The 26164-nt window shown below is 39.6% G+C and overlaps 1 protein-coding gene across 5 annotated transcripts in view; it reads left to right on the top strand.

The window, feature by feature from the left end:
* The window catches only part of LOC136857995 (uncharacterized), a 310013-nt gene that overhangs the window by 221484 nt on the left and 62365 nt on the right, over positions 1 to 26164 (top strand). For all 5 annotated transcript variants that reach the window (XM_067137167.2, XM_068225398.1, XM_067137165.2 and 2 more), the window contains one exon: positions 18215 to 18466. In XM_067137167.2, the coding sequence (XP_066993268.2) occupies positions 18215 to 18466 (252 nt within the window). The remainder of the gene's footprint in view (positions 1 to 18214; positions 18467 to 26164) is intronic.

The following is a 26164-nucleotide window of genomic DNA, read 5'->3' as shown; positions in this document are numbered from 1 at the left end:
CATTTAGTTATTTATTTATTTAATCGTGTCAGAAACATACATTATATCTTACATTAACATCAGGACAATAACAAATCTGGTACTATAACCATTAATTATTTCTTTCACTAATGTACTGGATCTCTGTAATATCACCTAACTCTTTTGTCAATATCACTCCTGCTCCATTCCTCATCTCTCTGTTGTTACCATTCCAGTGGAGGGTATTGTTTTTTCTCAATTCCTTCCCTTTACCTTTCCATTTAGCTTCACTCAGTCCCAGGATTGATATACTGGGTGAGTTGGCCGTGCAGTTAGGGGCATGCAGCTGTGAGCTTGCATCCAGGAGATAGTGGGTTCGAACCCCACTGTCGGTAGCCCTGAAGATGATTTTTTGTGGTTTCCCATTTTCACACCAGGCAAATACTGGGGCTGTACGTTAATTAAGGCCACAGCCATTTCCTTCCCACTCCTAGACCTATCTGTGTCAGTGAAACATAAAGCAGGTTGAAATAAAGGGTTGATATTTTCCTTCTCTCTGTTATGTCCACCAATTCTTCACATTTCTTAGTTAAACTCAGTCCATTTATTGTTCCTATTTGAGTGTGTTGTCTTCTCCTAAGTTGTTACACATTTGCAAGGCCTGGCCTATCATCAGGCTGTAAGCAGTCATACCTGGCATAGGTGTTGCTGACCACTCTGAATTCTTTGTTTGCATCTAAGGCTCGTTTAAGTGTTGAAAGAGATTGCAGTTACTCTCCAACTGACTTGCTAGGCACGTTAGAGAAGATTTTCGGTCTGTAGCAGTCCCCTGCAGTCCCCTGCCACATCTGTAAGGCAGCAACTTACTGTTGAATATATGTGTCATTTCCTACACAAAGGGTTCAAAAAGCCCCCTAAGGGTGAACTTCTCTGCCCAAAGCAGAAATTCTCAGGTTTGATAAAGGCCACCCACCCCTCAGCCAGACAGTCACAGGTATTTCCATCTACTGTCACATTCGGTAGCAGAATGTACCTGACCTGACAACACTCAATACTTTAAGTTCAGCTTTACTGGGATGTCACTTTTTCCCTGAAAATACTTTTCAGGTCGGCAACTTTGATCAGCCAAGCTCATAAAAAAATATGCTACAAAATACAAAATAACTTACCTGAATCATATTACTATCTTGTCCTCTTTAAACATAATTGCTTATTTAACTATCCAGATACATTTTTCTTCTTTTTTTTTTTTTTTTTTTTTTTTTTTTTACCACATCTGCATCATCTGACTTTATTCGACTGCATGACCATTACACTATGTGATCAAAAGTATCCGGACACCTGGCTGAACATGACGTACAAGTTCGTGACGCCCTCCATCGGTAATGCTGGAATTCAGTATGGTGTTGACCCACCCTTAGCCTTGATGACAGCTTCCACTCTCGCAGGTATAAGTTCAATCGGGTGCTGGAAGATTGGTTGGGGAATGGCAGCCCATTCTTCACGGAGCGCTACACTGAGGAGAAGTAGCGATGTCGGTCGGTAAGGCCTGGCACAAAGTAGGCTTTCCAAAACATCCCAAAGGTGTTCTATAGGATTCAGGTCGGGACTCTGTGCAGGCCAGTCCATGACAGGGATGTTATTGTCATGTAACCACTCCGCCACAGGCCGTGCATTGTGAACAGGTGCTCTATCGTGTTGAAAGATGCAATCGCCATCCCCGAAGTGCTCTTCAACAGTGGGAAGCAAGAAGGTGCTTAAAACATCACTGTAGGTCTGTGCTGTAATAGTGTCACGCAAAACAACAAGGGGTGCAAGCCCCCTCCATGAAAAGCACGACCAGACCATATCACCACCTCCTCCGAATTTTACTGTTGGCACTACACACACTGACAGATGACGTTCACTGGGCATTCGCCATACCCACACCCTGCCATCGGATTGCCACATTGTGTACCGTGATTCGTCACTCCACGCAACATTTTTCCACTGTTCAATCATCCAATGTTTACGCTCCTTACACCAAGCGAGGCGTCGTTTGGCATTGACCTGCGTGATGGGTGGCTTATGGGCAGCCGCTCGACCATGAAATCCAAGTTTTCTCACCTCCTGCCAAACTGTCATAGTACTTGGAGTGAATCCTAGTGTGGTTTGGAATTCCTGTGTGATGGTCTGGATAGATGCCTGCCTATTACACTTGACGACCCTCTTTAATCGTCGGCGGTCTCTGTCAGTCAACAGACGAGGTCGGCTTGTACGCTTTCGTGCTGTACGTGTCCCTTCACGTTTCCACTTCACTATCACATCAGGAACACTGGACCTACGGATGTTTAGGAGTGTGGAAATCTCGTGTACAGACTTCTGACACAAGTGACACCCGATCACCTGACCCCGTTCGAAGTCAGTGAGTTCCGCGGAGCACCCCATTCTGCTCTCTCACGATGTCTAATGACTAATGACTACTGAGGTCGCAGCTATGGAGTACCTAGCAGTAGGTGGCAGCACAATGCACCTAAGATGAAACACATATGTTTTGGGGGATGTACGGATACTTTTGATCACATAGTGTATTTCCATTTTAGATTTATTTTGATCATGTACTCCTTCTCCAAGACTGTATTCATATCATTCAGCAATTTCTCCAGATCTGCAGTCTCAGATGGAATCACAAATCTTGAATTTCTGATTTCCTCCCTTGAATTTTGATTCCTTTTCCAAATTTCTCTTTGATTTTCTTCACTGCCTGTATATAACCATTAAAATTGATGGCGATAAACTGCATCCCTGCCTAGTTCCTTTTCAATTAGTCAGTTCTCTTTCATATCCCGTGATTGTTTTCAATGCAGTTAACTTTGAAGTCTCAGTACCTTCCATCCAGTTTTTTTGGCCAATAAATAGATGAGAAATGTGGCTTGCATGAAGGGCATAATTATTAGTGCAATTCAACTGAACCTAGCCATAATTTAAAACATCACTGAAAACGTGTGTGTGTATATATATATATATATATATATATGCCAGGCTGAGTGGCTCAGACGGTTAAGGCGCTGGCCTTCTAACCCCAACTTGGCAGGTTCGATCCTGGCTCAGTCCGGTGGTATTTGAAGGTGCTCAAATACGACAGCCTCATGTCGGTAGATTTACTGGCACGTAAAAGAACTCCTGCGGGACTAAATTCCGGCGTCTCCGAAGACCGTAAAATTAGTTAGTGGGACGTAAAGCAAATAACATTATTATTGTGAAAACGTATATATAAACATAGGTCATAACAATTCTCATAAACCATCCATAGATACATAAACGTCACTACCAAAACACCCAAAAAAAATACTACAGAAGAAATCATACTAATATAGCCACATGCTGTCAAAAATAGTCACCATCCCACAGGTATACTGCTTCAGTAAATTGTCCCTGTATGACAAGCTGAATCCTAGGGAAACACAGGTTACACTCTTCAGTCTATGTAATCGTGCTGCTAATCACAAACTTAACCTCATTTGGGAAGGATGGCAGCTTGAGTTCACTCTGTTGTCAAATACCTTGGAGTTCAGCGTGATTGGACACTTACTTTTAGAGTCCATTGTCATTCTGTCAGTATGAAGGTCAGAGTCTGGAATAATCTACTACACATGTTAACGAGATCAAGCTGGGGAGCACATCCAGCAACTGTACGAACTATGACCCTGACACTTTCTCTACAGCTGAGTATGCTTATCCTGCATGGGTCAATTCTGTTCATTCCATGAAAGTGGATATTGCTTTGAACGACACATGCTGACCAGTTTCTGGCCGTATAAACCAACAAATATCGAAAAGCTCTACCACACTTGTGGCATATCTCCACCTTCAGTCTATCGGCTAGTAGACTCAAACAAGAGGTGGGCAACCGTCATCCTCTCTATGATCATGAAGTAGTAAGACAGTGTCTCAGAACATGGAAAAGTCTCATTAATAACAGCAAGCCAGCACCAGCCATATCAAGTGTTCGTAGGAATCAATATTGGAAGCAACAGTCCTTGGCAAACAGAAGGAACTCCAGCGTATACTGTACTTCGCAATCTTGGCCCATCTGGAAGACCCACAATAGGATAAGAACTGGAATGCCTAGAACCAAGGCTACACTAAAAAGATGGGGTTATACACAGAATGCCAACTGTGACTGTGGTGTAATTCAATATCTTAAGCATCTATTTCACTGTCCAAACTGCCCCTGTGGAAACCCAATTTGAAGACTTCATTTCATTCAGTGATAAAGCTATTGTGGCTGCTTCATGTTAGAGCGCTTTCAAAATTCGAGGGTACTTGGATACAATCATCATCAGGTATATTGTAGATATGTAGAAAGAAAAATATGGTATACATAAACATCACTTAAACTGCTGTATTATTTGACATTATTTCCTCAGCCATAGAATAGGTCACTTCCCAGTGAAAAATTCCTTAATGGTTGATTAGTTATTTTATTTTGTTTTGTTTTATCTTAACACGATACAGTGCTTCCTTTCTTTTTTCATCAAATGTGTGTTCAAGCACTTCACTATCAACGTTTTGTAATTTGCTGCCATCTATGTCATACATGGAGTTGTAGGTGCAAATTTTGTCAAAGGCAGCTAAAAGTTTTTTGCTTTGTAAAGTGAAACCTAAGTAGGGTTTCACTTTACTCTTCATCTTCTCCCTTGCTCATGATCTCCTGCATGGCAATTGTGCTGGTTGTAACAGTAGCGTTGTCACTCAACTGTGCTATGTTCATTATTCTGCAAGTGGAGAGCTCACAGTCTGATAGACAGAGCTTGATAGCTGCAGTCTCTTAAGTGCGGCCAGTATCCAGTATTCGGGAGATAGTAGGTTCGAACCCCACTGTCGGCAGCCCTGAAGGTGGTTTTCCGTGGTTTCCCATTTTCACACCAGACAAATGCTGGGGCTGTACCTTAATTAAGGCCACGGTCGCTTCCTTCCCACTCCTAGCCCTTCCCTGTCCCATCGTTGCCATAAGACCTACTATCTGTGTCGGTGCAACGTAAAGCAACTAGCAAAAAAAAAAAAGTCTGTTAGTTCTTGTTCCAGTGCATATTTGTTTATTATCACTGCATCCAGTTCAACATATCACATGGAATTTTTAATTGGAGCAACATGCAGTTTTACTCACCAACCATTCACTGTTCCATGTTGACACCGAATTTTAATCAATTACATCTTTGTTTTTCCATCAAATGTGTTCTCAAGCACTTCAATACCAACAAAGAATTCTCTGGCTGGAGATGTCCACTTAAACCCCGGTCCCACCACTTGGGAAATGAAAACAGACATAAACATCTATTGTCAGAATGTGCAAAGCTTAAACAATAAGTTGTCTGATTGTGAACTATCCCTGCCAGACTTAAGAGAAGTTGACGTGATCGGACTTACTGAAACATGGCTCTCTTGGGCTAGTGACAGTGAACTACCACTCAGTGCTAATTACAGCATATTCCGTCGTGATCGCGCTACTCTAGGTGGTGGAGTGTTGCTAGCAGTGAACAGTGCTTTACCATGTAAACGAAGGACAGATCTCGAACGGAACTGTGAGTTAGTGTGGGTGGAGCTACTCTTTCCTCGACACCCTGTACTTGTGGGATGTTACTACAGACCACCAAACAGCCAATTCAGTGACCTTGAGCAGTGCCTGGACTCAGTCATTGCAGCTCTCCCTCATGGTGAAGTAATTTTAATGGGCGACCTTAACTTGTCTATAAAGTGGTCTTCTCCAACTACCGGACTGTCAGCTAACAACTGTGACACACTTTATAGACAGTTTTATTAATGGCCTCGGACTGAAACAGTTTAATATGTACCCAACCCGTGGACCCAACACCCTGGACTTCATACTCTCCTCATTAGAACTTAAAACAATAACCCCAGGCAGAAACCTTTTCCTGTGCGACCACCAGTCCCTCGATGCTACATTCCTCCTTCCACACCCCTCCTCAAAGCCTCACAGCAGGACATCCTACCGCCCTACCTACATCTGGCGCCGTGCCGACTGGCCTGCAATGTGTCGTGCCCTGGAATGCCTTCCCTGGAGTCTGCTCGACATAGCTGATATCGAATCGGCTCTTGACCTGCTGTACGACTGGCTGCAAGCTGCAATTAAAGACTTAGTACCTGCACAACGGGATACTACTAGCAAACATCAACACTGGATATCACAAGAGACCAGACTGATATTATTTAATAAGAAGAGAGCTTGGCGCCTGTGGAAAGACTTCCCTAACCCACACACTCACAATACCTTCGTTAAAATCCGCCGCCACGCGAGGTTTATGGTCAGAAGAGACTACAAAACACATGTAGACACTGTCACTGAAAACGTCCGCAGCAATCCCAAGCGCTACTGGAGTCTCATCAACACACGGAGAAGGACGGAGCAGATTCCTGTCAGCGTGAACCACAACGATACAACAGCAGATGGCGCCGATCGCAATGAACTGTTCAACAGGTATTTCTTCTCCAACTTCTCCCCTCCCTTACAAAACCAACCGCTCCCTCCCGTTGGTACAGCTTCAAACTTCATCCTCATGGTTACCAGTCACCTCCGGTGTCCCACAAGGCAGTACTCTTGGCCCCTTGCTGTTTTCTTTGTTTATGGACGATCTGCCGTCCGAACTCAACGAAACAGCGAATACCCTACTCTTTGCTGATGACTGCAAGATATTTAGGGAGATCAGGAATCCAGCAGATGCAGCTCTGCTACAGTCATCGCTTAATGCCCTCTCGAACTGGTGCCGTACTTGGAAACTTATCCCCAATCCACAAAAATGCAGCCACATGACCATAACACTGCGTAAATCTCCTCTACCAACATCATATTACCTACTCGACAAGCCCATCACCGTGGTTACGCAACAGCGTGACCTAGGTGTAATATTCGATACAAAATTACAATTTAAGACCCATATAGAAACATATACAACCAAGGCTATGAAATTACTAGGCATTCTCTATCGCTTCACAGAAATTTCTGACCCCGTTGCTCTTCGCCACTTCTTCCTCACGATCGTTCAACCTCTCTTAAACTACTGCTCTCCGATTTGGTCAACAGCCGCCCCCTCCAATATCAAGCAGTTAGACAGAGCAGTGTCCTTCTTTGCTGCAATTGTAAGGAACAGAAACCCCAAGCTCAGAAATCTGTCTACGCAGCAGATATTAATGGCAATTAATGTGTCACCGCTGCACATCAGGCGACAGGTAGCTGACCTGAGTTTCCTCCACGAGATCTTAAATGGACATTACCGCTCGGAACATCTTGTTTCTCTCTTCTCTCTCCGCGTTCCTTCCCGCTCCACCAGAACCAAAGACCTTCTCCACATTCCCCACACTCAGCACTCAATACTTCAACGATCTTTCCTAATCCGCCTCCCAACACTCTTTAACAATATTAATAGGAGACAAGAGCTTGATATAGCATCAAATAAAAGTGTATTCGAGAGGTGTGTAAATAGTATCTTAAAGATAAGTTGATGTGAAGGGATTATACTGCCATCTTGACCCACGACGACTTGGCTATGAACATGGACATTCTCATGGTTTTTGATTTGGACAGTTATTAGTAGGATGTGTACCTGATCTTGTTATATTTTGTTATGTTTGTTATATTTTATTATGAAAGTTTACGTTTGTTAAATAGTCTGTTGACAGTGCAAGTGAAATTTGCTCAGTGTAGCTGTATCTTGTGCTTCGTGAATAAATAAATAAATAAATAAAGAATGACCACATACCTGTCATCATCAAGTTGACATACTAAGAAAAAAACTTTTTAAGGAATGAGTGCTTTTTATATTATTCTGTGTGGCTAATTGTTAATTTTAATGGAACTTTTCACAATCAAGACAAATTTTAATATGACTAACTTTTTATAAAAGTTCTCTTCAGTGATCATCATCATCAACAATTCCCCTTTTCCAGCTGACACTGGGTGGGGACAAATATGGTTCCTCTCCACTTCGTCATCTCTCTCCACCATTCCTAGAACCAACACTGTATTCCAGTCCAGGTTCCGTTGTCCTATGTTGTTCTTCAGAGTGTCTATCTATCATAATCTTGGTCTCCCTCGTCCTCTATTCCCTGTCATCTGTCATTCCAGTGCTTGTTTTGGCAGTCATTTTCTTTCATCTGCTTGACATGTCGAGACCACATCAATCTGTTCTGTTCTGGTTTTTCATTTAGTTCATCCAGATTGAGCCCTTTTCATATGCCTTCATTTCTCTCTCTATCCCTCCTTGTCTTCTGTACCATACTGCTCAGGAATTTCATTTCAGCTGCTTGTACTCTATTCTCATCTCTCTGAGTCATTGTCCAGGTTTCTGCTGCATATGTCAATATAGTTAAGTAATATCCCTCGTACATTACATCTATAGCCTTCATTGGTACATCTTTATTCCATATTAATCTCCATACCTGGTGGTAAACGGCACTACCCAGTTGTATCCTTCTACTAATTTCTGTATCCAGTCTTCTATTTTCTGTCAGTTCACTTCCCAAGTATTTGAAGTGTTCTACTATTTCCAGTTCCTTGTCTCCAATTTTGATAGCTCCTTTTCCTTCTTTACTTCCTTTACTCATCACTATTGTCTTGCTTTTCTCAACGTTGATCCTCAATCCCCATTGTTCAATCCTTCTGTTCAGTTCATTCAGCTTTGTTGTACCATCTTCTCATCTTTTCCCCAGATCATGTCATCATCTGCAAACATCATTACATTCATTCTTTCCTCTCTATAATCTTCCCTTGCTGCCTTTATGATGTTATTCATCAATATTATGAACAGTAAAGATGACAACACCCTCCTTTGGTTTGGCCCATTGTCAATTCCAAACCATTCTGTTCTACCCACTGTTGTTTTTACACAGCTGTTAACTGTTATCATATATTGCTTTTATCATTGTTAGTAGTTCCCTTGTTAGTGCCCCTGTGTGTCAGGCTTTTCCATACTCTTGTTCTGGAGTTGCTGTCGTATGTCAAGTCTATAAGTCATTACTATATCCTTCCCATATTCCCAGCTCTTTTCCATGATCTGTCTCGGAACGAAGGTGGGTTCTACTGTTGATCTTCCACTTCTGAATCCAAATTATTCCTCTTGTTACTAGCTTTCCACCTTTTCTCTAATTCTTATTTCCAATATCCTTTCCATTATCTTGGTAACATGGGAGAGGATGGTGATTCCTTGGTAGTTACTACATATCTTCTTATTTCCTTTCTTAAATACTGGTATTGTAACCCCATTTTTCCAATCCTTGGGCATATTTTTCTCTCTCCATATACACTTCAGTCCACTGGAGTCCCACTGGTCCTGCAGCCTTGATCATTTCTACAGCTGCTTAAAATATTCTCATAGCTTTTCCCATCTTCATCTTTTTTAACAGCCCATTTCACCCCTGTCATTTTAATGTCTGATTCCTTCTCTGTTACACCAAGTGAGTTGGCCGTACAGTTAGGGGTACGCATCTGAAAACTTGCATTCAGGAGATAGTGGGTTTCCACTGTCGACAGCCCTAAAGATTGTTTTCCGTTGTTACCTATTTTCACACCAGGCAAATGCTGGGGCTGTACCTTAATCAAGACCACGCCTGCTTCCTTCACACTCCCCTTTGCGATCCCATCATCACGATAAGACATATCTGTGTCAGTGCGAGATAAAGCAAATTGTAAATTTGTAACTTCTCTGTTACTTCTTCTATTCCTGCTGCCTGCATATCTTGACCACATGTCTGGTTTCTCATGTTCAGCAGTTCACTGAAATATTCTGTTTATCTGTTCATTATCTCTTCTGGTTTTGTTAGCATTACTTCTTTATTCTTCACAAACCCTGTGTTCACCTTTTCATTCCTACAGTTTCTAAAAATTCCAAATAATAATTTCTTTCCCCACAGTTCAAATCTTCCTTTACTTCCTGGGTGAATGATTTCCAATTTTTCTTTGGCAACTGCATTTTTGCAAACTTATTATTATTATTTTTTTTTTTTGCTTATATGTATCTGGCTCTCTTCAGTCTTTTTTGTTTTCCATTCCTTCCAAGTTTTCTTCTTTTCCTTTACTTTATCTTTCACTCGGTCATTTCACTATGTTCTCTCTTTCTCTCTTACCTTTCCTGATGTTCTACCACATGATTTCCCTACACACGTTACAAACTTGACTTGACTTATTTCCTTTTACTCTTTTGCAGAGCATAGGGCTTCGACAAAGCAGCGCCAGCGTATCCTATTTTTAACCAGGGTCTTGAGTTCTCCAAAGGTCTTCCCTTCTTGTTTTGCCTCCTCCATCACACTGCGTCTCCATGACTTCCTGGGTCTACCTTTCTTCCGTTGTCCTTGGGGGTTCCAAAACAGAGCCTTTCTCTCCTCTGAATCCTGCTGCTTCCGCAGTGTGTGGCCAATCCATTTCCACTTCCTCTGCTTTATTTATATGCCAATGGGCTCTTCTTCTGTTTGTTTCCAAAGATCTTCATTTGAAATTACTTTTGGCCAGAAAATATGTTTAATTCTCCTTAAGCATCTGTTTATGAATACCTGTAGTTTATGAGTAATTTCTGAGGTAACTTTCCAGGTTTCACAACCATATAACAGTACTATTTTTACATTTGTTCGGAAAATGCGAAGTTTGGTATTCATTGATATTTCTCTGGCCCTCCATATCGGATAGAGTTGTATGAATGCTGCATTTGCTTTGTGGATTCTCACTTTGACATCAGAAGCTGCTCCTCCATCCTGCGCAACCACACTGCCAAGATATGTAAACTCTTCGACTTCTTTAATGTCTTCATCACTGACTCTAAATTTCCGTTTGCTCTTCACGTTGATATTCATTGCTTTTGTTTTCTGGGCATTTATCCTGAGGCCCACTGCTCCCGCCTCTCTCTGCGGATCCTGTATCTTTCCCTCCGTAGCAGTATGTTTTTGAGTCAATAGGCATAAGTCATCGGCATACTCCAAAGTCTCCAATCTGTCACCCAATCCCCATTGGATGCCTCTTTGCCTTCCCTCCGTAACTTTCCTCATGACGTCATCCAGAATAAGAAGAAATATAGTTGGAGATAGGACACACCCCTGCCGCACACCAGAGTTTATAAAGAAAGGCTCCAAAAGCTTCCCTTCATGGATTACTTTACACGTGAAGTTGTTGTAAGTCTCTTTGATGATTTTGCTGATTTTAGTTGGTACACCGTACTTCTGTAGCATTCTCCACATGGTGTTCCTTTTCAATGAATCAAAAGCCTTCTTGAAGACCACAAACAGAAGATATAGGTCAGAATTGTATTCATTAAACTGTTCAATAATAATTCGTAGAGTGTTTATTTGGTCTATGCATGAGCGGTTATTCCTGAAACCTGCTTGTTCATTACGCAGTTGGTTTTCTATCCGTGCTTTTATCCTGTTCAGGATCACCCTTGTCATCACTTTACTGGGAATTGAGAGCAAGGTGATACCTCTCCAGTTGTGACAGTTGGTCATATCACCTTTCTTTAGTAATTTCACAAGGAGTCCTTCTCTCCATTCCTTTGGCATTCTTTCCTTATTCCAAATTTTTGTGAACAGTGGATGCAACAGATCGGCTGTCATATCGGAGTACATAGTTAGAAGCTCAGGTGCTACATTATCCACTCATGGGGGCCTTCCCATTCATTATTTGGCTGATCGCTTCTTTTATCTTATTTCTTGAGGGTGGTTCAGTGTTGATACCATCAGTTTCACAATCTTCGTTCACCTCTACCATTTGTCTATCTTTCTCTACATTTTCTCTGTTCAACACCTCCATGAGGTGTTCTCAGCATCTATTCAATTTAGCTTCATCACTAGTGAGCACATCTCCTTGTTTGTTCTTGATGGGTCTACTTTGTTTAAATTTCTTCTTGGCAAGTTTCCTTGTGATGTCATACAAGCCTTTCATATTTCTAATCTCTTGCTGCAGTCTCCGCTAATTCAGCAAGGTCTGATACCCATTTTTTCCGGTCTGTTTTCGCACTCTTCTTAACTTCCCGATCTTTAGCATGGTATGCCGCTTGGAGTTCAACCTTCTGGGTTCGTGTCCTGCAATTATTCAACTTTAGTTTCAACTTCCTACGTTGTCCAATACATTCCCAAGTATTTGATGTCATCCAATTTTTCCTCCTGATGTTCTTGAAGCCAAGTACCTCCTCTGCTGTATCTGTCAAAGTGGTTTTAACTTTCTTCCAGTGTTCTTCAACATCATCTTCATCTAACTGTAGTGCTGTAAACCTGTTACTGAAGACAAGCTTGAACTGTTCCTTACTTCTATCATCCTCTAGCTTTCCAACATCAAACCTTTTCGTTTGTTGCTCAAATTGCCTCTTTGCAGTTGCAATCTTAATTCGGATGTTGGTAGTCACTAGATGGTGGTAACTGATTATATCTGCACCTCTTCGATTTCTGACATCCAAAAGAGACCTTCTCCAGCTTCTGCTAATTGCCAGGTGATCAATCTGGTTTTGAGTTCGCTGGTCTGGTGAAATCCAAGTCACTTTATGGCATTCTTTATGATGGAATAGGGTTCCACCAATAACAAGTTCATTGCTTGCTCAGCAGTCTACCAAAAATTCTCCATTCCCATTCCTAGTACCAAGTCCATGTCGCCCCATTACTTGTTGAAGACCCAGATTTTCAGAACCCACTTTGGCATTGAAGTCTCCCATAACAGTCACAATGTCCCTTTTGTTTATTGCCTGAATGGTACTCTGTAGTTCTGAATAAAACTTAGCCTTATCATCTGCTTCCGCTTCTTCTGTAGGTGCATAGCATTGAACAATTGAAACATTCCTGATCTTCCCCTTGAATCTTGCAGTGATCATCCTTGATGAGATGGGCTTCCAATCCATCAGACTGTTCTTTGATCTCGTGTTTATAAGAAATCCCACTCTTTCCTGATGTAGGTCATCTTCATTTGGCTTATCAGAGTAGAGGAATGTTTGTCCCCTCAAAGTTCTTAACTCTCCAAATGTATTCCACCTTACTTCACTAACTCCTAACATATCCAGTCTGTACCTCTCTGCCTCGGTAGCAAGTTGTGTTAGTTTCCCAGTTTGATACAGTGTTCTGACATTCCAAAATCCAATTTTCATGACCTGTTTCAAGCCAAAGGTCATAATCTTAGGATCCGGCCGGCTGCTTTTCTTAGTTTCTTTAATAAGTTAGTTTTAAGCGACTGTGAGTTATTAGCCCACATTCACAGAGTGTCATGGTGGGGCTGCCACCTTTAAGCCTTGACACTTGCTCCCACCTCAGATGTTACGGGTGGAAAGGATGCCATTTACTGCATCCTTAATTGTGATATGGTTATTCCGCCATATATTCGGTCGCCAGAGCCATGTCTGTGATAACAGGGAGCACCACAGGAAGATGAGGTTGACTTTTGCAATTGGAGAGGCTATTTGTTGCGCATCCAACTGCCTTGCACCCCCCACGTTACAAACACACTCTTAAAATTATTCCATTCTTGATGATCAACATAACCAATATCTGTCCTTGGCATCAGTTTTTGTAATTCTCCTGAACTCTTCCTGAACATCCTTTTCCTATAAATTTTTCAAAGGGAATACCTACATTTTTAACTGCTTCCCATGGATGGCCAAGATAAACATATCTCACCTAATTGATGTATCACATTTAATCTACATTATCATTTTGGGGATGTTAGGTTATGTCATAATTATTTGCTGATGTGTTTTGAACCTGCAACTAGGATCGTATTCAGAGCAATAACAAAGATTTTAGTGGCATGCAAACAGTTACCGAAGCATAAGAGATAAATTAATACAACTCCCAGAAGGTTCTTGAGGTGAGATCTATGAGGTCTACCAATCCTTTCTAGAACTAATACTCATTTGGCTCTCAAAATTCCAGAAATTCCTTTCCTATCCCATTGTTGCCCTAAGACCCCTCTGTCAAGTAGCAAAATATTTAAGATTAAGTACTTATAATATTATATTTAGCAGTCGACCTATTCAGTCCTATTCAGTGCATGTTATATACATTTATCTAGAACATGTTTCTTCCGAAGGGACATCATCAGCTAGAGTGCTTAAACAAATATACATCAGATATAAAATCACATTTCAAATGGTAATACACAAGTTCAAATTCACTATATTACAACAAAACATTTGTAATAAACTGCCAAATTATGAACACTACATGGTGTTCTAGTCTCTAACCAAAAGTTATATTGTGATGGCGTTAAGTAATAAATAATACTTGTACTGTGGTCCTAATTAATCAATTGAAACTATTAATAAAATGACCATATTTAATATTCTTGAATGACCCTATTTTAATGTAGCAATAATCCCTCTCAGTCAGGCACAGTCACGAGGGAGCTAAGCTTCTCAAGAGTAAATATATTTCTTTCGACACTCACTCAACGCTTAATACATGGACTGCTCGCTCTGGCTATCTCCGTAACACAAGTATATATTTATTCTCTCTTCAAACTAATTAAGCCTACCTCGGGTACTCTTATAAAATTCCACTGGTTTCATATCTGACCAAGAAGCCTCTACTATATGTGTCCTGTCGTCCCTTACTTCTTATCTCTCCTTATTCACCTCCCCTTCACTACCAGTCTACTGTTTAAAAATCAATCCTACATCACACGTCCCTAAATAAATTACAAAATGAAAGCCGCAACTTATGAACTTCCTCACAGCACGTGTATTAAATCTCGACCAAAATTAGATCAATTATTCACATTATGAAGACTCTTTGACTCGAAGCTGTAATCGCCGCTATTGGTCACAAGGTCAGGTCTATATCCCAGTACTGATGGGTTTTCTCAAAAAACAAGTTTCACACGCAACATACTACTAATCTACCATGCAAACTACTTTACACATACTTAATGCCATCTATGTTCATATTCGCCTCTACAACAAAATACACGCTGTACTTCAATAGTACTGAAGACTATATTGAACACTCGATGCAGAAAAATATTACGAAGATAAAACTAACACTAGTAATCCAAAAACTATACTGTTCACACAGGTTAACACCCCTTTTGTATTAGTACAGTGCACAAAATAACTTATCGTAAACTTAACTGGCCCTTGCTACTTAACTGAAATAAAATTGAAACATTACATGTATTAGTCCGACTCGTTGGCTGAACGGTCAGCGTACTGGCCTTCGGTTCAGAGGGTCCCGGGTTCGATTCCTGGCCGGGTCGGGGATTTTAACCTTAATTGGTTAATTCCAATGGCACGGGGTCTGGGTGTATGTGTTGTCTTCATCATCATTTCATTCTCATCACGACGTGCAGGTCGCCTACGGATGTCAAATAGAAAGACCTGCACCTGGCGAGCCGAACCCGTCCTGGGATATCCCGGCACTAAAAGCCATACGATATTTCATTTCATTACATGTATTAATTTATAAGACGACTAGCTGTACAGGTTAAAAACAATCAAGGGTTTACTCATCCCGCTCCTGTCTGCTCCATAATTTTGCACACCGCTTTGGCCATCAGGTCGGGCCCAAGCGATTTCACATTCACACCATCACATCTATGGCAATCACACTGGTAAAGTTATTATGCTTGAAGTCCATCTTCATGGTTTAGCTATAGATTTACAGTATGTCCTGAAATAATTTGAAGTTCACGACTCGGTTCACTTCCACAATGTGTCACACACAAAAGACAGGTATTAAATGATGGTATGATTTATAACACAGTCATGAACACACTATTTTAGGTCAACCCTGGCATCTAACATCATAATCCAATAGATATTATTATTTCTATTAACTCCACTCTGAAAACGTTCCCAGTTTAGATCATGGTTGTGTCACTTGTTCCCAGGCACTATGTCCAAACAGCAAATCACTTCCTCTCTCGGACATACATTTCATTACCACACTTGGCAAAATCAGTAACTATTCTCCTATTTCCATTTAATAATCCCTGCGGGTTAATTTCATCTCCCATATTTATAGTTCTTATCCATTTAATTACAGAAATGCTCAGTGCTCTAAAGTCCATGTTTTATGGAAGAATACTATAACACGACTCTACCGTTCATCTGCTGGGCGCCCGTTGAGGCTAGCTCAATGCAACCGAGCTGGCGTGATGTAAATGCGGGCAACTTACGTAACAAGCATACGTCACAGTGAAGTTGGAGAGTGAACACACATTGCGGGGAAGGGAGGGAACATTGACATTCACTTGTGATTACGAAGATCTCTTCCACTACTCTGCAAAATGCTGATTGGGGTGCAGTTCTTAAAACAAAGTGCAAAATATACCTGACCTTTTCAAGATATTCCAGATTGATTTACACTGTGCTTGATATAAACAGTCTTTCTTATATTTATTCAAAGAAAACTGACACACAATTTTTTTGTTACAATCTACAAGGTTACAGGGTTTAAGTGTACAAGCTACAATTTACAATTCCTTGGATGGACATGACAGTATTTCCATTTTTTTAAAAGTAAAATTCCTGTTATTCATTATTCAACAAGTTTACTGCTGGATTTTGCATAGTGTTGTATTGTTGTGTGATTTTCTCTGTTCACTGAATTTCTGAAAATAGTATTTAAAATTTAACAGACATCCAAGGATAATAGCTAGCCTCTAAATGGCGAGAGGGAGTTTCATCACGAGTGAGAACATAGATATTTACTATCCAAGATTAAAATACAACAACAATGTAAATGTCTCTACCAAATAGATATACAGTATGTCTTCTAATAAATAACCTAACTGATGTTATTCCCGGTAAGCACGATTAGATTGTTGGTGAGTTTATCAGATAATTTAAACCCTAACAACTACAAGCCACAGCTTATCCACCTTAACTCCGTATTATATTAGACATGTTTCTAAAGGACCTCTTAAAATTTAATAGTGAAAATTGTAATTCATTACGTAAGTTATAAAAATATTTGAGGTTGTAGGCCTAACTCTTTATTGTATCCGGTCAAAATACATAAAGTGCAATGAACATAAATAACTTATTTCTTACAAGGTAAATTGAAAATGACGTGGATATCTGCCCTCTTTCCTTCTTTCTTTATTTTCTGCCTCCATTTCAAACTCGTGTATCGCTGCAGTGATCGAGAGTGACTGGGAGAACTTCGCCCAACCTTCACTGTCTGTGATTTAGCCACAATGTCACTGTTGTTGAATAGCACACCATGCACTCATCGCCTGCCAGCCCGCCCACTTACAGTGCTGGGCGCCCACGGGACAGAATGCCCAGCGTGACCACCTCTGTTCTACCATGTGAGCAAGTTCATTGTGTGGCGTTGCCTGCTTCCTGCCTCGCACCTCAGGACCTCCCTGCTACGTTGTATAATACTCCTGTATCTCTTATTACATCACATATATGATTTCACCAAGTAACCAGTATAGTCTCATTTATTTATTTAATCATTACGTGTGCTTCAGGTACATTATATATGCCTTTTTTCTGAAAATTTTACCATCTTTTGCCATGATATTAATTTGGTATTACTGCTGTCCTTCCCGCTTGCCACATTCATGCGAGGCTGTGATTCGTTCGTTTCTACCAGTATCTCGCTCTAGCTCTATCTTTGTGTGTTTCCAGGTTTCTCTCTCTTTGTAATGGAACTTTCCGATGGCCAATAGTGCTGCAACGGCCACCGATTTCCTACACGTATAGCTAAAAATGACATGACTTAGCTTGCTACTATTGCTTCATACAACCTACCCAAAATGAAATAATTCTTTACCATATATTAATTTTGTTTTATTAATTTATCATTGGTAGTGAATCCAATTGAGTTCACTATATTAGCTATGTTGATCTACTGGAAAGATCCCTCCAGCACTGTAACTAAGATAAGCTGCAAACAACAAAATGGAACACTAGTTGGAGGTGCATCACTCTGCTGGAACAAGAAGGGTGGCAGAACAGACTTGGCATCATTTTGGCACAATACTGTAGGCATTCATTCTTAAGTTCCTTTCCTACCAACATCACTTTAGTTTTGGACATGTTAATTATATATGTTGAAAGACGTGTCCTTTCCATTAATTTGTATTCATTATACTGTGTATGTATTGTGATATTTTCAGATGTTAATATGTTATTCATAACTGCAATTAAGAAACATTTATTTACTATATTGATTGTAAGGTCTGTTGCTCCTACTGTTCTGTTATATTCATGTTCTTACTAAATGTTACTTTGTTCCTTGATCTGTTGGTGTTAAGAATCCTAGAATAGTATGTTCATTGTTGCAGGTGCCTCACAGATCACATGAGCTCTGGCTCATATCTAATGAGCCCTGCAAAGAACTATTTCAACTTTTATATTATACTGTAAAAATGTACCAGTCTGGACTTAGCCAATTTTGCTTTAGCATGGGAGGTGCGTTGCCAGTTCCAAATCAGGAATTTGATCCTGAGAAGTCTCTGCCATCTGTGATTCAGATTGGTACCAGAGGAGACTGTTCCTCATCTGTAAATGACATCAGTTCTGTAGAGCTGTACCTGGTAAGTTTTTAACTGTCCACATTTTCTCAATAGTGTAGTATAGTAATTTATTGAACATTACAGGCTTTTCACCCAGATACATGTTCACAATGCCAGATTACATAAAACAGAAAGAACCTTTAAAACCAACGAAACTGAACAATTATAAACAGAACTAAAAACACACCAACTAAATCTACTAAGCCCTTACATGGGCGGATGGCCAGTCCACATGTAATGGCCAACCCTACAACTCTATATTCTTACAACTAACTTGGTGGCCCCCCACACGGGCGGGATACCAGTCCCCATGCAAGGCACCACCCCTAAACTAAATCTACTAAGCTGCCACTAACATGGGCAGATGACCAGTCCACATGTTAGGGCACCCCCTACATCTAAATTAATCCTATAATCCTAAAATTAACTTGTTGGCCCCCTACACGGGCGAGAAACCAGTCCACATGCAAGGTGCCACTCCTACAACTACTGTCCGGCCGTGCCATCCTCCCCTGGTGAGAAAAGGAGCCACCCTCCCAGGGATGACACGCCCGGCCCTACCCGTGGGGCCCACACTTTCTTAATACCTGAGGTGGAAGAGTGCTCCTTTGGCTTGCTTTGGTGCACAGAGTGAATTCTGGGTGGACTGGGGATATCTTGTGCATTAGGTGGTTACAGTCATGTAAGAGTGCTTGGTCGTATAAGTAGTGATCACAATGATCTATAGATATAGCTATTTGGATATTGATAGTAAAATAAAAACTGAATTAGGCATGAACACATTCAATGAATCTGCATGAACTAGCTTCCATGATGGGGTCAAGGAGCAAACCAGTTGAGTTATCAGTTCAGATCATGTGAGGCAAATAAAGTTTTTTTCTTTTTTTGCCTGGGCTGAGTGGCTCAGACAGTTGAGGTGAGGTGCTGGCCTTCTGACCCCAACTTGGCAGGTTCGAACCTGGCTCAGTCTGGTGGTATTTGAAGGTGCACAAATACATCAGCCTCGTGTTGGTAGATTTACTGGTACGTAAAAGAACTGTGAGACTAAATTCTGGCACCTCATTGTCTCCGAAAATCGTAAAAGTTGTTAGTGGGACGTAAAGCCAATAACATTATTATTATTATTATTATTATTATTATTATTATTATTATTATTATTATTATTATTATTATTATTCTTTCGAATGGGCCACCAGAGGACCACGTGCCAATTTCAATTCCTTCTTCTTTGTTCTTTCCTTTTCTTCCAGTACACTTTCATCTGTTCACTATGTTTCTTCTTTCTGTCTTCAGACCACTTTGAACCAGTCTTTTTTACTTTCCTACCTTGGAATCCTTCTATTTTCAATACTTTTTCCCGAAAGCCTTCTCTATTATTTATTTCTTCAGTTGTTATATTGTTTTTTTCTAAATCCTTTCTTATTTCATTGACCCAGCTTGTCGTTGATTTCTTACCCCACAAATTTCTGAAAATCTTACTGGTTAATCTACTATCTTGCATTCGATATAAATGTCCAAAAAACATAAGTCTCCTTTTCCTCATTACATCTGATATATTTTCTATTTTATGATATATTTCAGCATTACTTCGTAATTTCCAACCTTCTGCTGTGTTTTGTGGGCCTAATATTTTCCTCATGATTTGCCTTTCTAGTATTTCTAGTTTATCTGAATTATAGTTTAATGCCAGACATTCGCTTGCATATAGGCATTCTGGCTTCACTACTGTGTTGTAATGCCTTATTTTTGCATTTTTGGATAGGCATCTTTTATTGTAGATATCTTTGGTGACACCATAAGCTCTCTCCATTTTATGTACCCTCTCCTTTACTGCAGATTTTTCCAAACCATTTTCTTGGATTATTTCCCCTAGATATTTGAATTTTTTTACCCTCTCTATTTGGCCAATATCTGTTTTCAGAAATTTTGGTGCATCCCAAATATTTGTTAAAAATTTTGTTTTTTCTGCAGAAATTCTTAAGCCAGTTCTGCTGGCGATTCTTTCCAAGACATTTACTTGGGTTATAGCAGATGTCACATTTTCAGAAAGTATTGCAAAGTCATCTGCAAATGCGAGACAATTTATTTCGATCTTTTTGTTTCCTCTTCCTAACCTTATCGGTGAAATGTTGAGTTCAATAAGTTTTTCGTTCCAGATTCTCACTATTTTCTCTAGGACACAATTAAAAAGAATTGGGGATAGTCTGTCGCCTTGTCGTACACCAGTTTTTATTTTGAAAGGCTGTGATATCTCTCCCAGAAATTTCACTTTAGAGATGTCTGTAAGTGTTTCACGGATTAGATTTGCCAGTTTAGACTTTATGCCAAATTCTCGAATTATTTTATATATAGTTTCTCTGTCAACAGAATCAAAAGCCTTTTTGAAATCTACAAACATGACTACAATGTCCTTTGAATTAAGTAACCTGTGGCGAATTATTGACTTAAGATTAAATATTTGTTCCGAGCATGATCTTCCTTTCCTGAAACCACCTTGATATTCACCTAAATGATTGTCTAGTGTTGTTTCTACTCTGTTTAATAAAATCTTGGAAAATATTTTATATACCACTGCTAATAAAGATATTCCTCTGTAGTTATTAACGTCCTGTTTATTGCCTTTTTTGTGGAGTGGATGTATCAAGGCTACTTTCCATTCCTCAGGAATTTTTTCAGTTTTCCAGATTTCTTCAAAGAGTAATTGTAGCTCATTTGCTATATTTGGCAAGGACCACTTCAAAAGTTCCGCTGTAATAGAATCTTCTCCGCTAGCTTTGTTGTTTTTGAGGGTTTTAATTACTTCTTCAATTTCTTTTATAGTTGGTGGTATGTCTTCTTCCAAATTTTCATTAATATCTTGAAATTCTAATTTATGACTTGGTTCAGGACAGTTCAAAAGTTGATCAAAATATCTTGCTAATATCTCACAATTTTCAGTATTGCTTAGTCCAATTCTGCCGTTTTCATCCTTGAAACTAACATTTGTAGTTTGGTACCCCTTTAATTCATTCTTAAAAGTCTGATAAAAGTCACGGGTGTTATTTTTTATAAAGTTTTTGTCCATTTCTATAAGTTTCTCCTTTTGAAAGGCTCGTTTAGTACTTCTGATTATCCTTGCTGTTTCCTTCCTTTGTTGTTTAAACTGATCAAAATCTTCAATTTTCTTTGAGCATTTCCATTTTTTCCATGTTTTAGCCCTCTCTGCTAAAGCTTCTTCACATATTTCATTCCACCATATTTTCCTTTTATTTTTTATTGGCCCAAATGTTTTCTGTGCTGCATAATTAATTGCTTTGGATATTTCTTGCCAGTTGCCTTGTTTAGCCACTTTAATTTCATCTTGGTAGTTTTTAATTGATTCTTTTGTTATAGTAAGTCTGTCAACATTATATTTTATTAACCTCTGTGGCTTTCTTTGTTCTTTATTAGGTAGGAGTTTGGCTTAAATTTTAGAGAGATAATGGTCAGAATCAAATTCACCATTCCTTACTACTTTCAGATTCATAATTTCTTTTGTACTTTTTTTTGAAACAGCCACATGATCTAACTGAAATTCTCCTAACATTGGGTTTGGAGATATCCACGTTTTAGCTTTTCTGGGGAGTTTTCTAAAGAAGGTTGACATTAGTTTCAGGTGATAGCTTTGACAGAAACTGATTAGCCTAATACCATTTGTATTTGTTCTTCTGTGGGCTGGGTAATGTCCTACTACATTTCTAAATTTCTTTTCTCTACCTATTTGTGCATTGAAGTCACCTAATAGTAATATGGTGTTCATTTTCGGAATTTTGGATATTTCATTTTCCAAACGATGCCAGAATTCCTCTGTTTTTTGAGGATTTTTCCTATTGTCTTCATTTATTGGTGCATGGCAATTAACAAGTGTGTACGTTTTGTTTTTGCATTTAATTGATAGGATAGATATTCTTTCTGAGTTGGATTTAAATTCTGTTACATTTCCTATTATACTATTATTATTATTATTCTTCTTCTTCTTCTTTCGAATGGGCCACCAGAGGACCACGTGCCAATTTCAATTCCTTCTTCTTTGTTCTTTCCTTTTCTTCCAGTACGCTTTCATCTGTTCACTATGTTTCTTCTTTCTGTCTTCAGACCACTTTGAACCAGTCGTTTTTACTTTCCTACCTTGGAATCCTTCTATTTTCAATACTTTTAACCGAAAGCCTTCTCTATTATTTATTTCTTCTGTTGTTATATTGTTTTTTTCTAAATCCTTTCTTACTTCGTTGACCCAGCTTGTCGTTGATTTCTTACTCCACAAATATCTGAAAATCTTACTGGTTAATCTACTATCTTGCATTCGATATAAATGTCCAAAAAACATAAGTCTCCTTTTCCTCATTACATCTGATATATTTTCTATTTTTTGATATATTTCAGCATTACTTCGTAATTTCCAACCTTCTGCTGTGTTTTGTGGGCCTAATATTTTCCTCATGATTCGCCTTTCTAGTATTTCTAGCTTATCTAAATTATAGTTTAATGCCAGACACTCGCTTGCATATAGGCATTCTGGCTTCACTACTGTGTTGTAATGCCTTATTTTTGCATTTTTGGATAGGCATCTTTTATTGTAGATATCTTTGGTGACACCATAAGCTCTCTCCATTTTATGTACCCTCTCCTCTACTGCAGATTTTTCTAAACCATTTTCTTGGATTATTTCCCCTAGATATTTGAATTTTTTTACCCTCTCTATTTGGCCAATATCTGTTTTCAGAAATTTTGGTGCATCCCAAATATTTGTTAAAAATTTTGTTTTTTCTGCAGAAATTCTTAAGCCAGTTCTGCTGGCGATTCTTTCCAAGACATTTACTTGGGTTACAGCAGATGTCACATTTTCAGAAAGTATTGCAAAGTCATCTGCAAATGCAAGACAATTTATTTCAATCCTTTTGTTTCCTCTTCCTAACCTTATCGGTGAAATGTTGAGTTCAATAAGTTTTTCGTTCCAAATTCTCACTATTTTCTCTAGGACACAATTAAAAAGAATTGGGGATAGTCCGTCGCCTTGTCGTACACCAGTTTTTATTTTGAAAGGCTGTGATATCTCTCCTAGAAATTTCACTTTAGAGACTGTGTCTGTAAGTGTTTCACGGATTAGATTTGCCAGTTTAGACTTTATGCCAAATTCTCGAATTATTTTATATATAGTTTCTCTGTCAACAGAATCAAAAGCCTTATTATTATTATTATTATTATCATCATCATCATCATCATCATCATCCTCCTCCTCCTCCTCCTCCTCCTCCAAGACTGTGTCAGTACTCTTCAGCAGTTTCTCCAGATATTCTGCACAGTAAGATAAAAATACAATATTGTCTGCAAATCTCAGAGTTTTGAGAACATCTCCCTGGACTGTGATTTCTTTCTGTATGAAATCCTATACCATTCATTCCATATAAAACTTGAAAAGAAGGCCAGATAGACTTCAATCCTGCCTCACTCCTTTCAGAATAGCAGCTAGTTTTTCATAGCTCATATTTCTTATCACTGCTGTTCCCCCTGTGGATGTGGGTGGTAGAATAGCACCCATGCTATCCCCTGCCTGTTATAAGAAGCGACTAAAAGGGACCCTGGGGGCTGATAACTTGGGAGCGTGGATTGGCGACTAGGGGGCCCTTACCTGAGTCTTGGCTTCTCATTTTCACCTATCCTATCCAACCTCTCTTGGTCAACTCTTGTCCATTTCTGACCCCGACGGTATTAGGTGCCGAGGCCTTTGTGGCCCTTGTCTTTCCTTGCCTGATAACTTAATTTTTTCCTCTCTGATTAGCGTTAATAGAGATTTGTTGCCCAGTTGTAGTTCCTCTTAAACCACCACCACCACCACTTATCACTGCTGGCTGATTTTTGTATATATTGTACATAAGCCTTCTTTCTCGGTATTTGATTCTGAATACCTTGACACCTATTAATTCAAGAATACTCTGAGAGGAACAGACAGTTATGTTTCGTAGATCCAGAGAAGGCATATTACAGAATATCGAGGGAAAAGATGTTAGCCAATCGGAGGGGGGGAGGGAGATTAAGGGTAGATTATTAAAAGAAATCAAAGGCATTTATGTTGACAATTGGGCTGCAGTGAGAATTGATGGTAGAACGAGTTGTTGGTTCAAGGTACTTACAGGGGTTAGACAAGGCTGTTGTCCGTAGTTTTCATGGATCATCTACTCAAAGGTATGAAGTGACGGGGAGGGATTCAGTAGGGTGGAAATGTAGCAAGCTGTTTGGTGTATGCCGATGACTTGGTCTTAATGGGACATTGTGCTGAAAGCCTGCAGTCTAATATTTTGGAACTTGATAATAGGTGCAATGAGTATGATATGAAAATTAGTCTTTCCAAGACTAAAGTGATGTCAGTAAGTAAGTAACCTATGAGAATTGAATATCAGATTGGCAATACAGAGCTGGAACATGTAGTCCATTTCAAGTATTTAGGATGTGTATTTTTCCAGGATGGTAATGTAGTAAGGGAAATTGAATCAAGGTGCAGCAAAGCTAATACAGTGAGTTCGCAATCAACAGTATTCTGTAAGAAAGAAGTCAGCTCACAGACAAAACTCTTTACACTGGTCTGTTTTCAAACCAGCTTTGCTTTATGGAAGTGAAATTGGACAGAACAGGATATCTTGTTCGTAAGTTAGAAGTAACAGAAATCAATGTACAAGAATGATTGCTGGTACAAACAGGTTGGAACAATGGCAGGAGGGTACTTGAATTGAGGAGAAAAAGGCTAAGTTAAGAACAAACTCGATTGATGAAGCTATACACATTAACTAACTTCAGTGGTGCGGTCATGTGAGCAGCAATCCTGCAATTAATTTGAATGAACTTCAGTTTTTAATACCATGACGATGATGGGTAGACTCAGTTTCTAATGATTTAAAAAACAAGAGGTTTGGAACTAAACAACGCCACAGAGCTTGTTTCAAATAGAGGATTGTGGTGGAGTTCAGTAAATTCAGTGAAGCTTACAGACTGAACGCTGAAAGGCAAAACAGTCTATAATGTAGATGTGTGTATGTCTTTTAGATCTCATTTTGAATATGTAGACTGTTGAACAAATTATGGAAACATTGTTGCTTTAAGAATGTGTCATGAAGTACTTAACACGTTGAGTGCCAAGCGACCCCATTTGGGTGCGCAGTAAGTATGTGCTTCGAAGCTGTATAAAGTCTCTTCCTGCCGCCATCTGTTGTTCATCTATTTAAGTATGTGCATAGTCCACCTTCCATTCGTCAATTCCTGTTTTGGCGCGACCCCATATGGGTACTTCAAGAGTGCTTTGTAGGATGACAAAGTCATTGTCTATCTCGCGCACGGATTGTTTATGTAAGCGTGCAGTGCTGTGAGTTTCCTTTTTCTCTAAATCACTATGAGTGATTTCGAGCAGTAGAAGACTTAGTGCAGATAGTCTGGATGATATGCTGAACAAGTCTGACAATGACGATGTAGATGAAGTATATAGTTACAGTGATTTTGAACCCAGTACAGAGCAAATAGCGATCTCGCACGTTTGTCCACATTGATGAATTACAATCTCCAGCATACACATCCCCACTGTAGGTACTCCATGTTTCCAGGCCAGCTGTTGCAACAATTACGCACGTCTTCAACAATATAGTCGCTGGTTCCCATGTTGCACAATCATCGCTGCTAGGTTCTTTTAGCCAAATTAAAAGTTATACAAACGTT

Source organism: Anabrus simplex, chromosome 1 (genome assembly GCF_040414725.1).
Source record: "Anabrus simplex isolate iqAnaSimp1 chromosome 1, ASM4041472v1, whole genome shotgun sequence".
NCBI lineage: Eukaryota > Metazoa > Arthropoda > Insecta > Orthoptera > Tettigoniidae > Anabrus > Anabrus simplex.
This window is presented reverse-complemented; position numbering and strand designations above follow the sequence as displayed.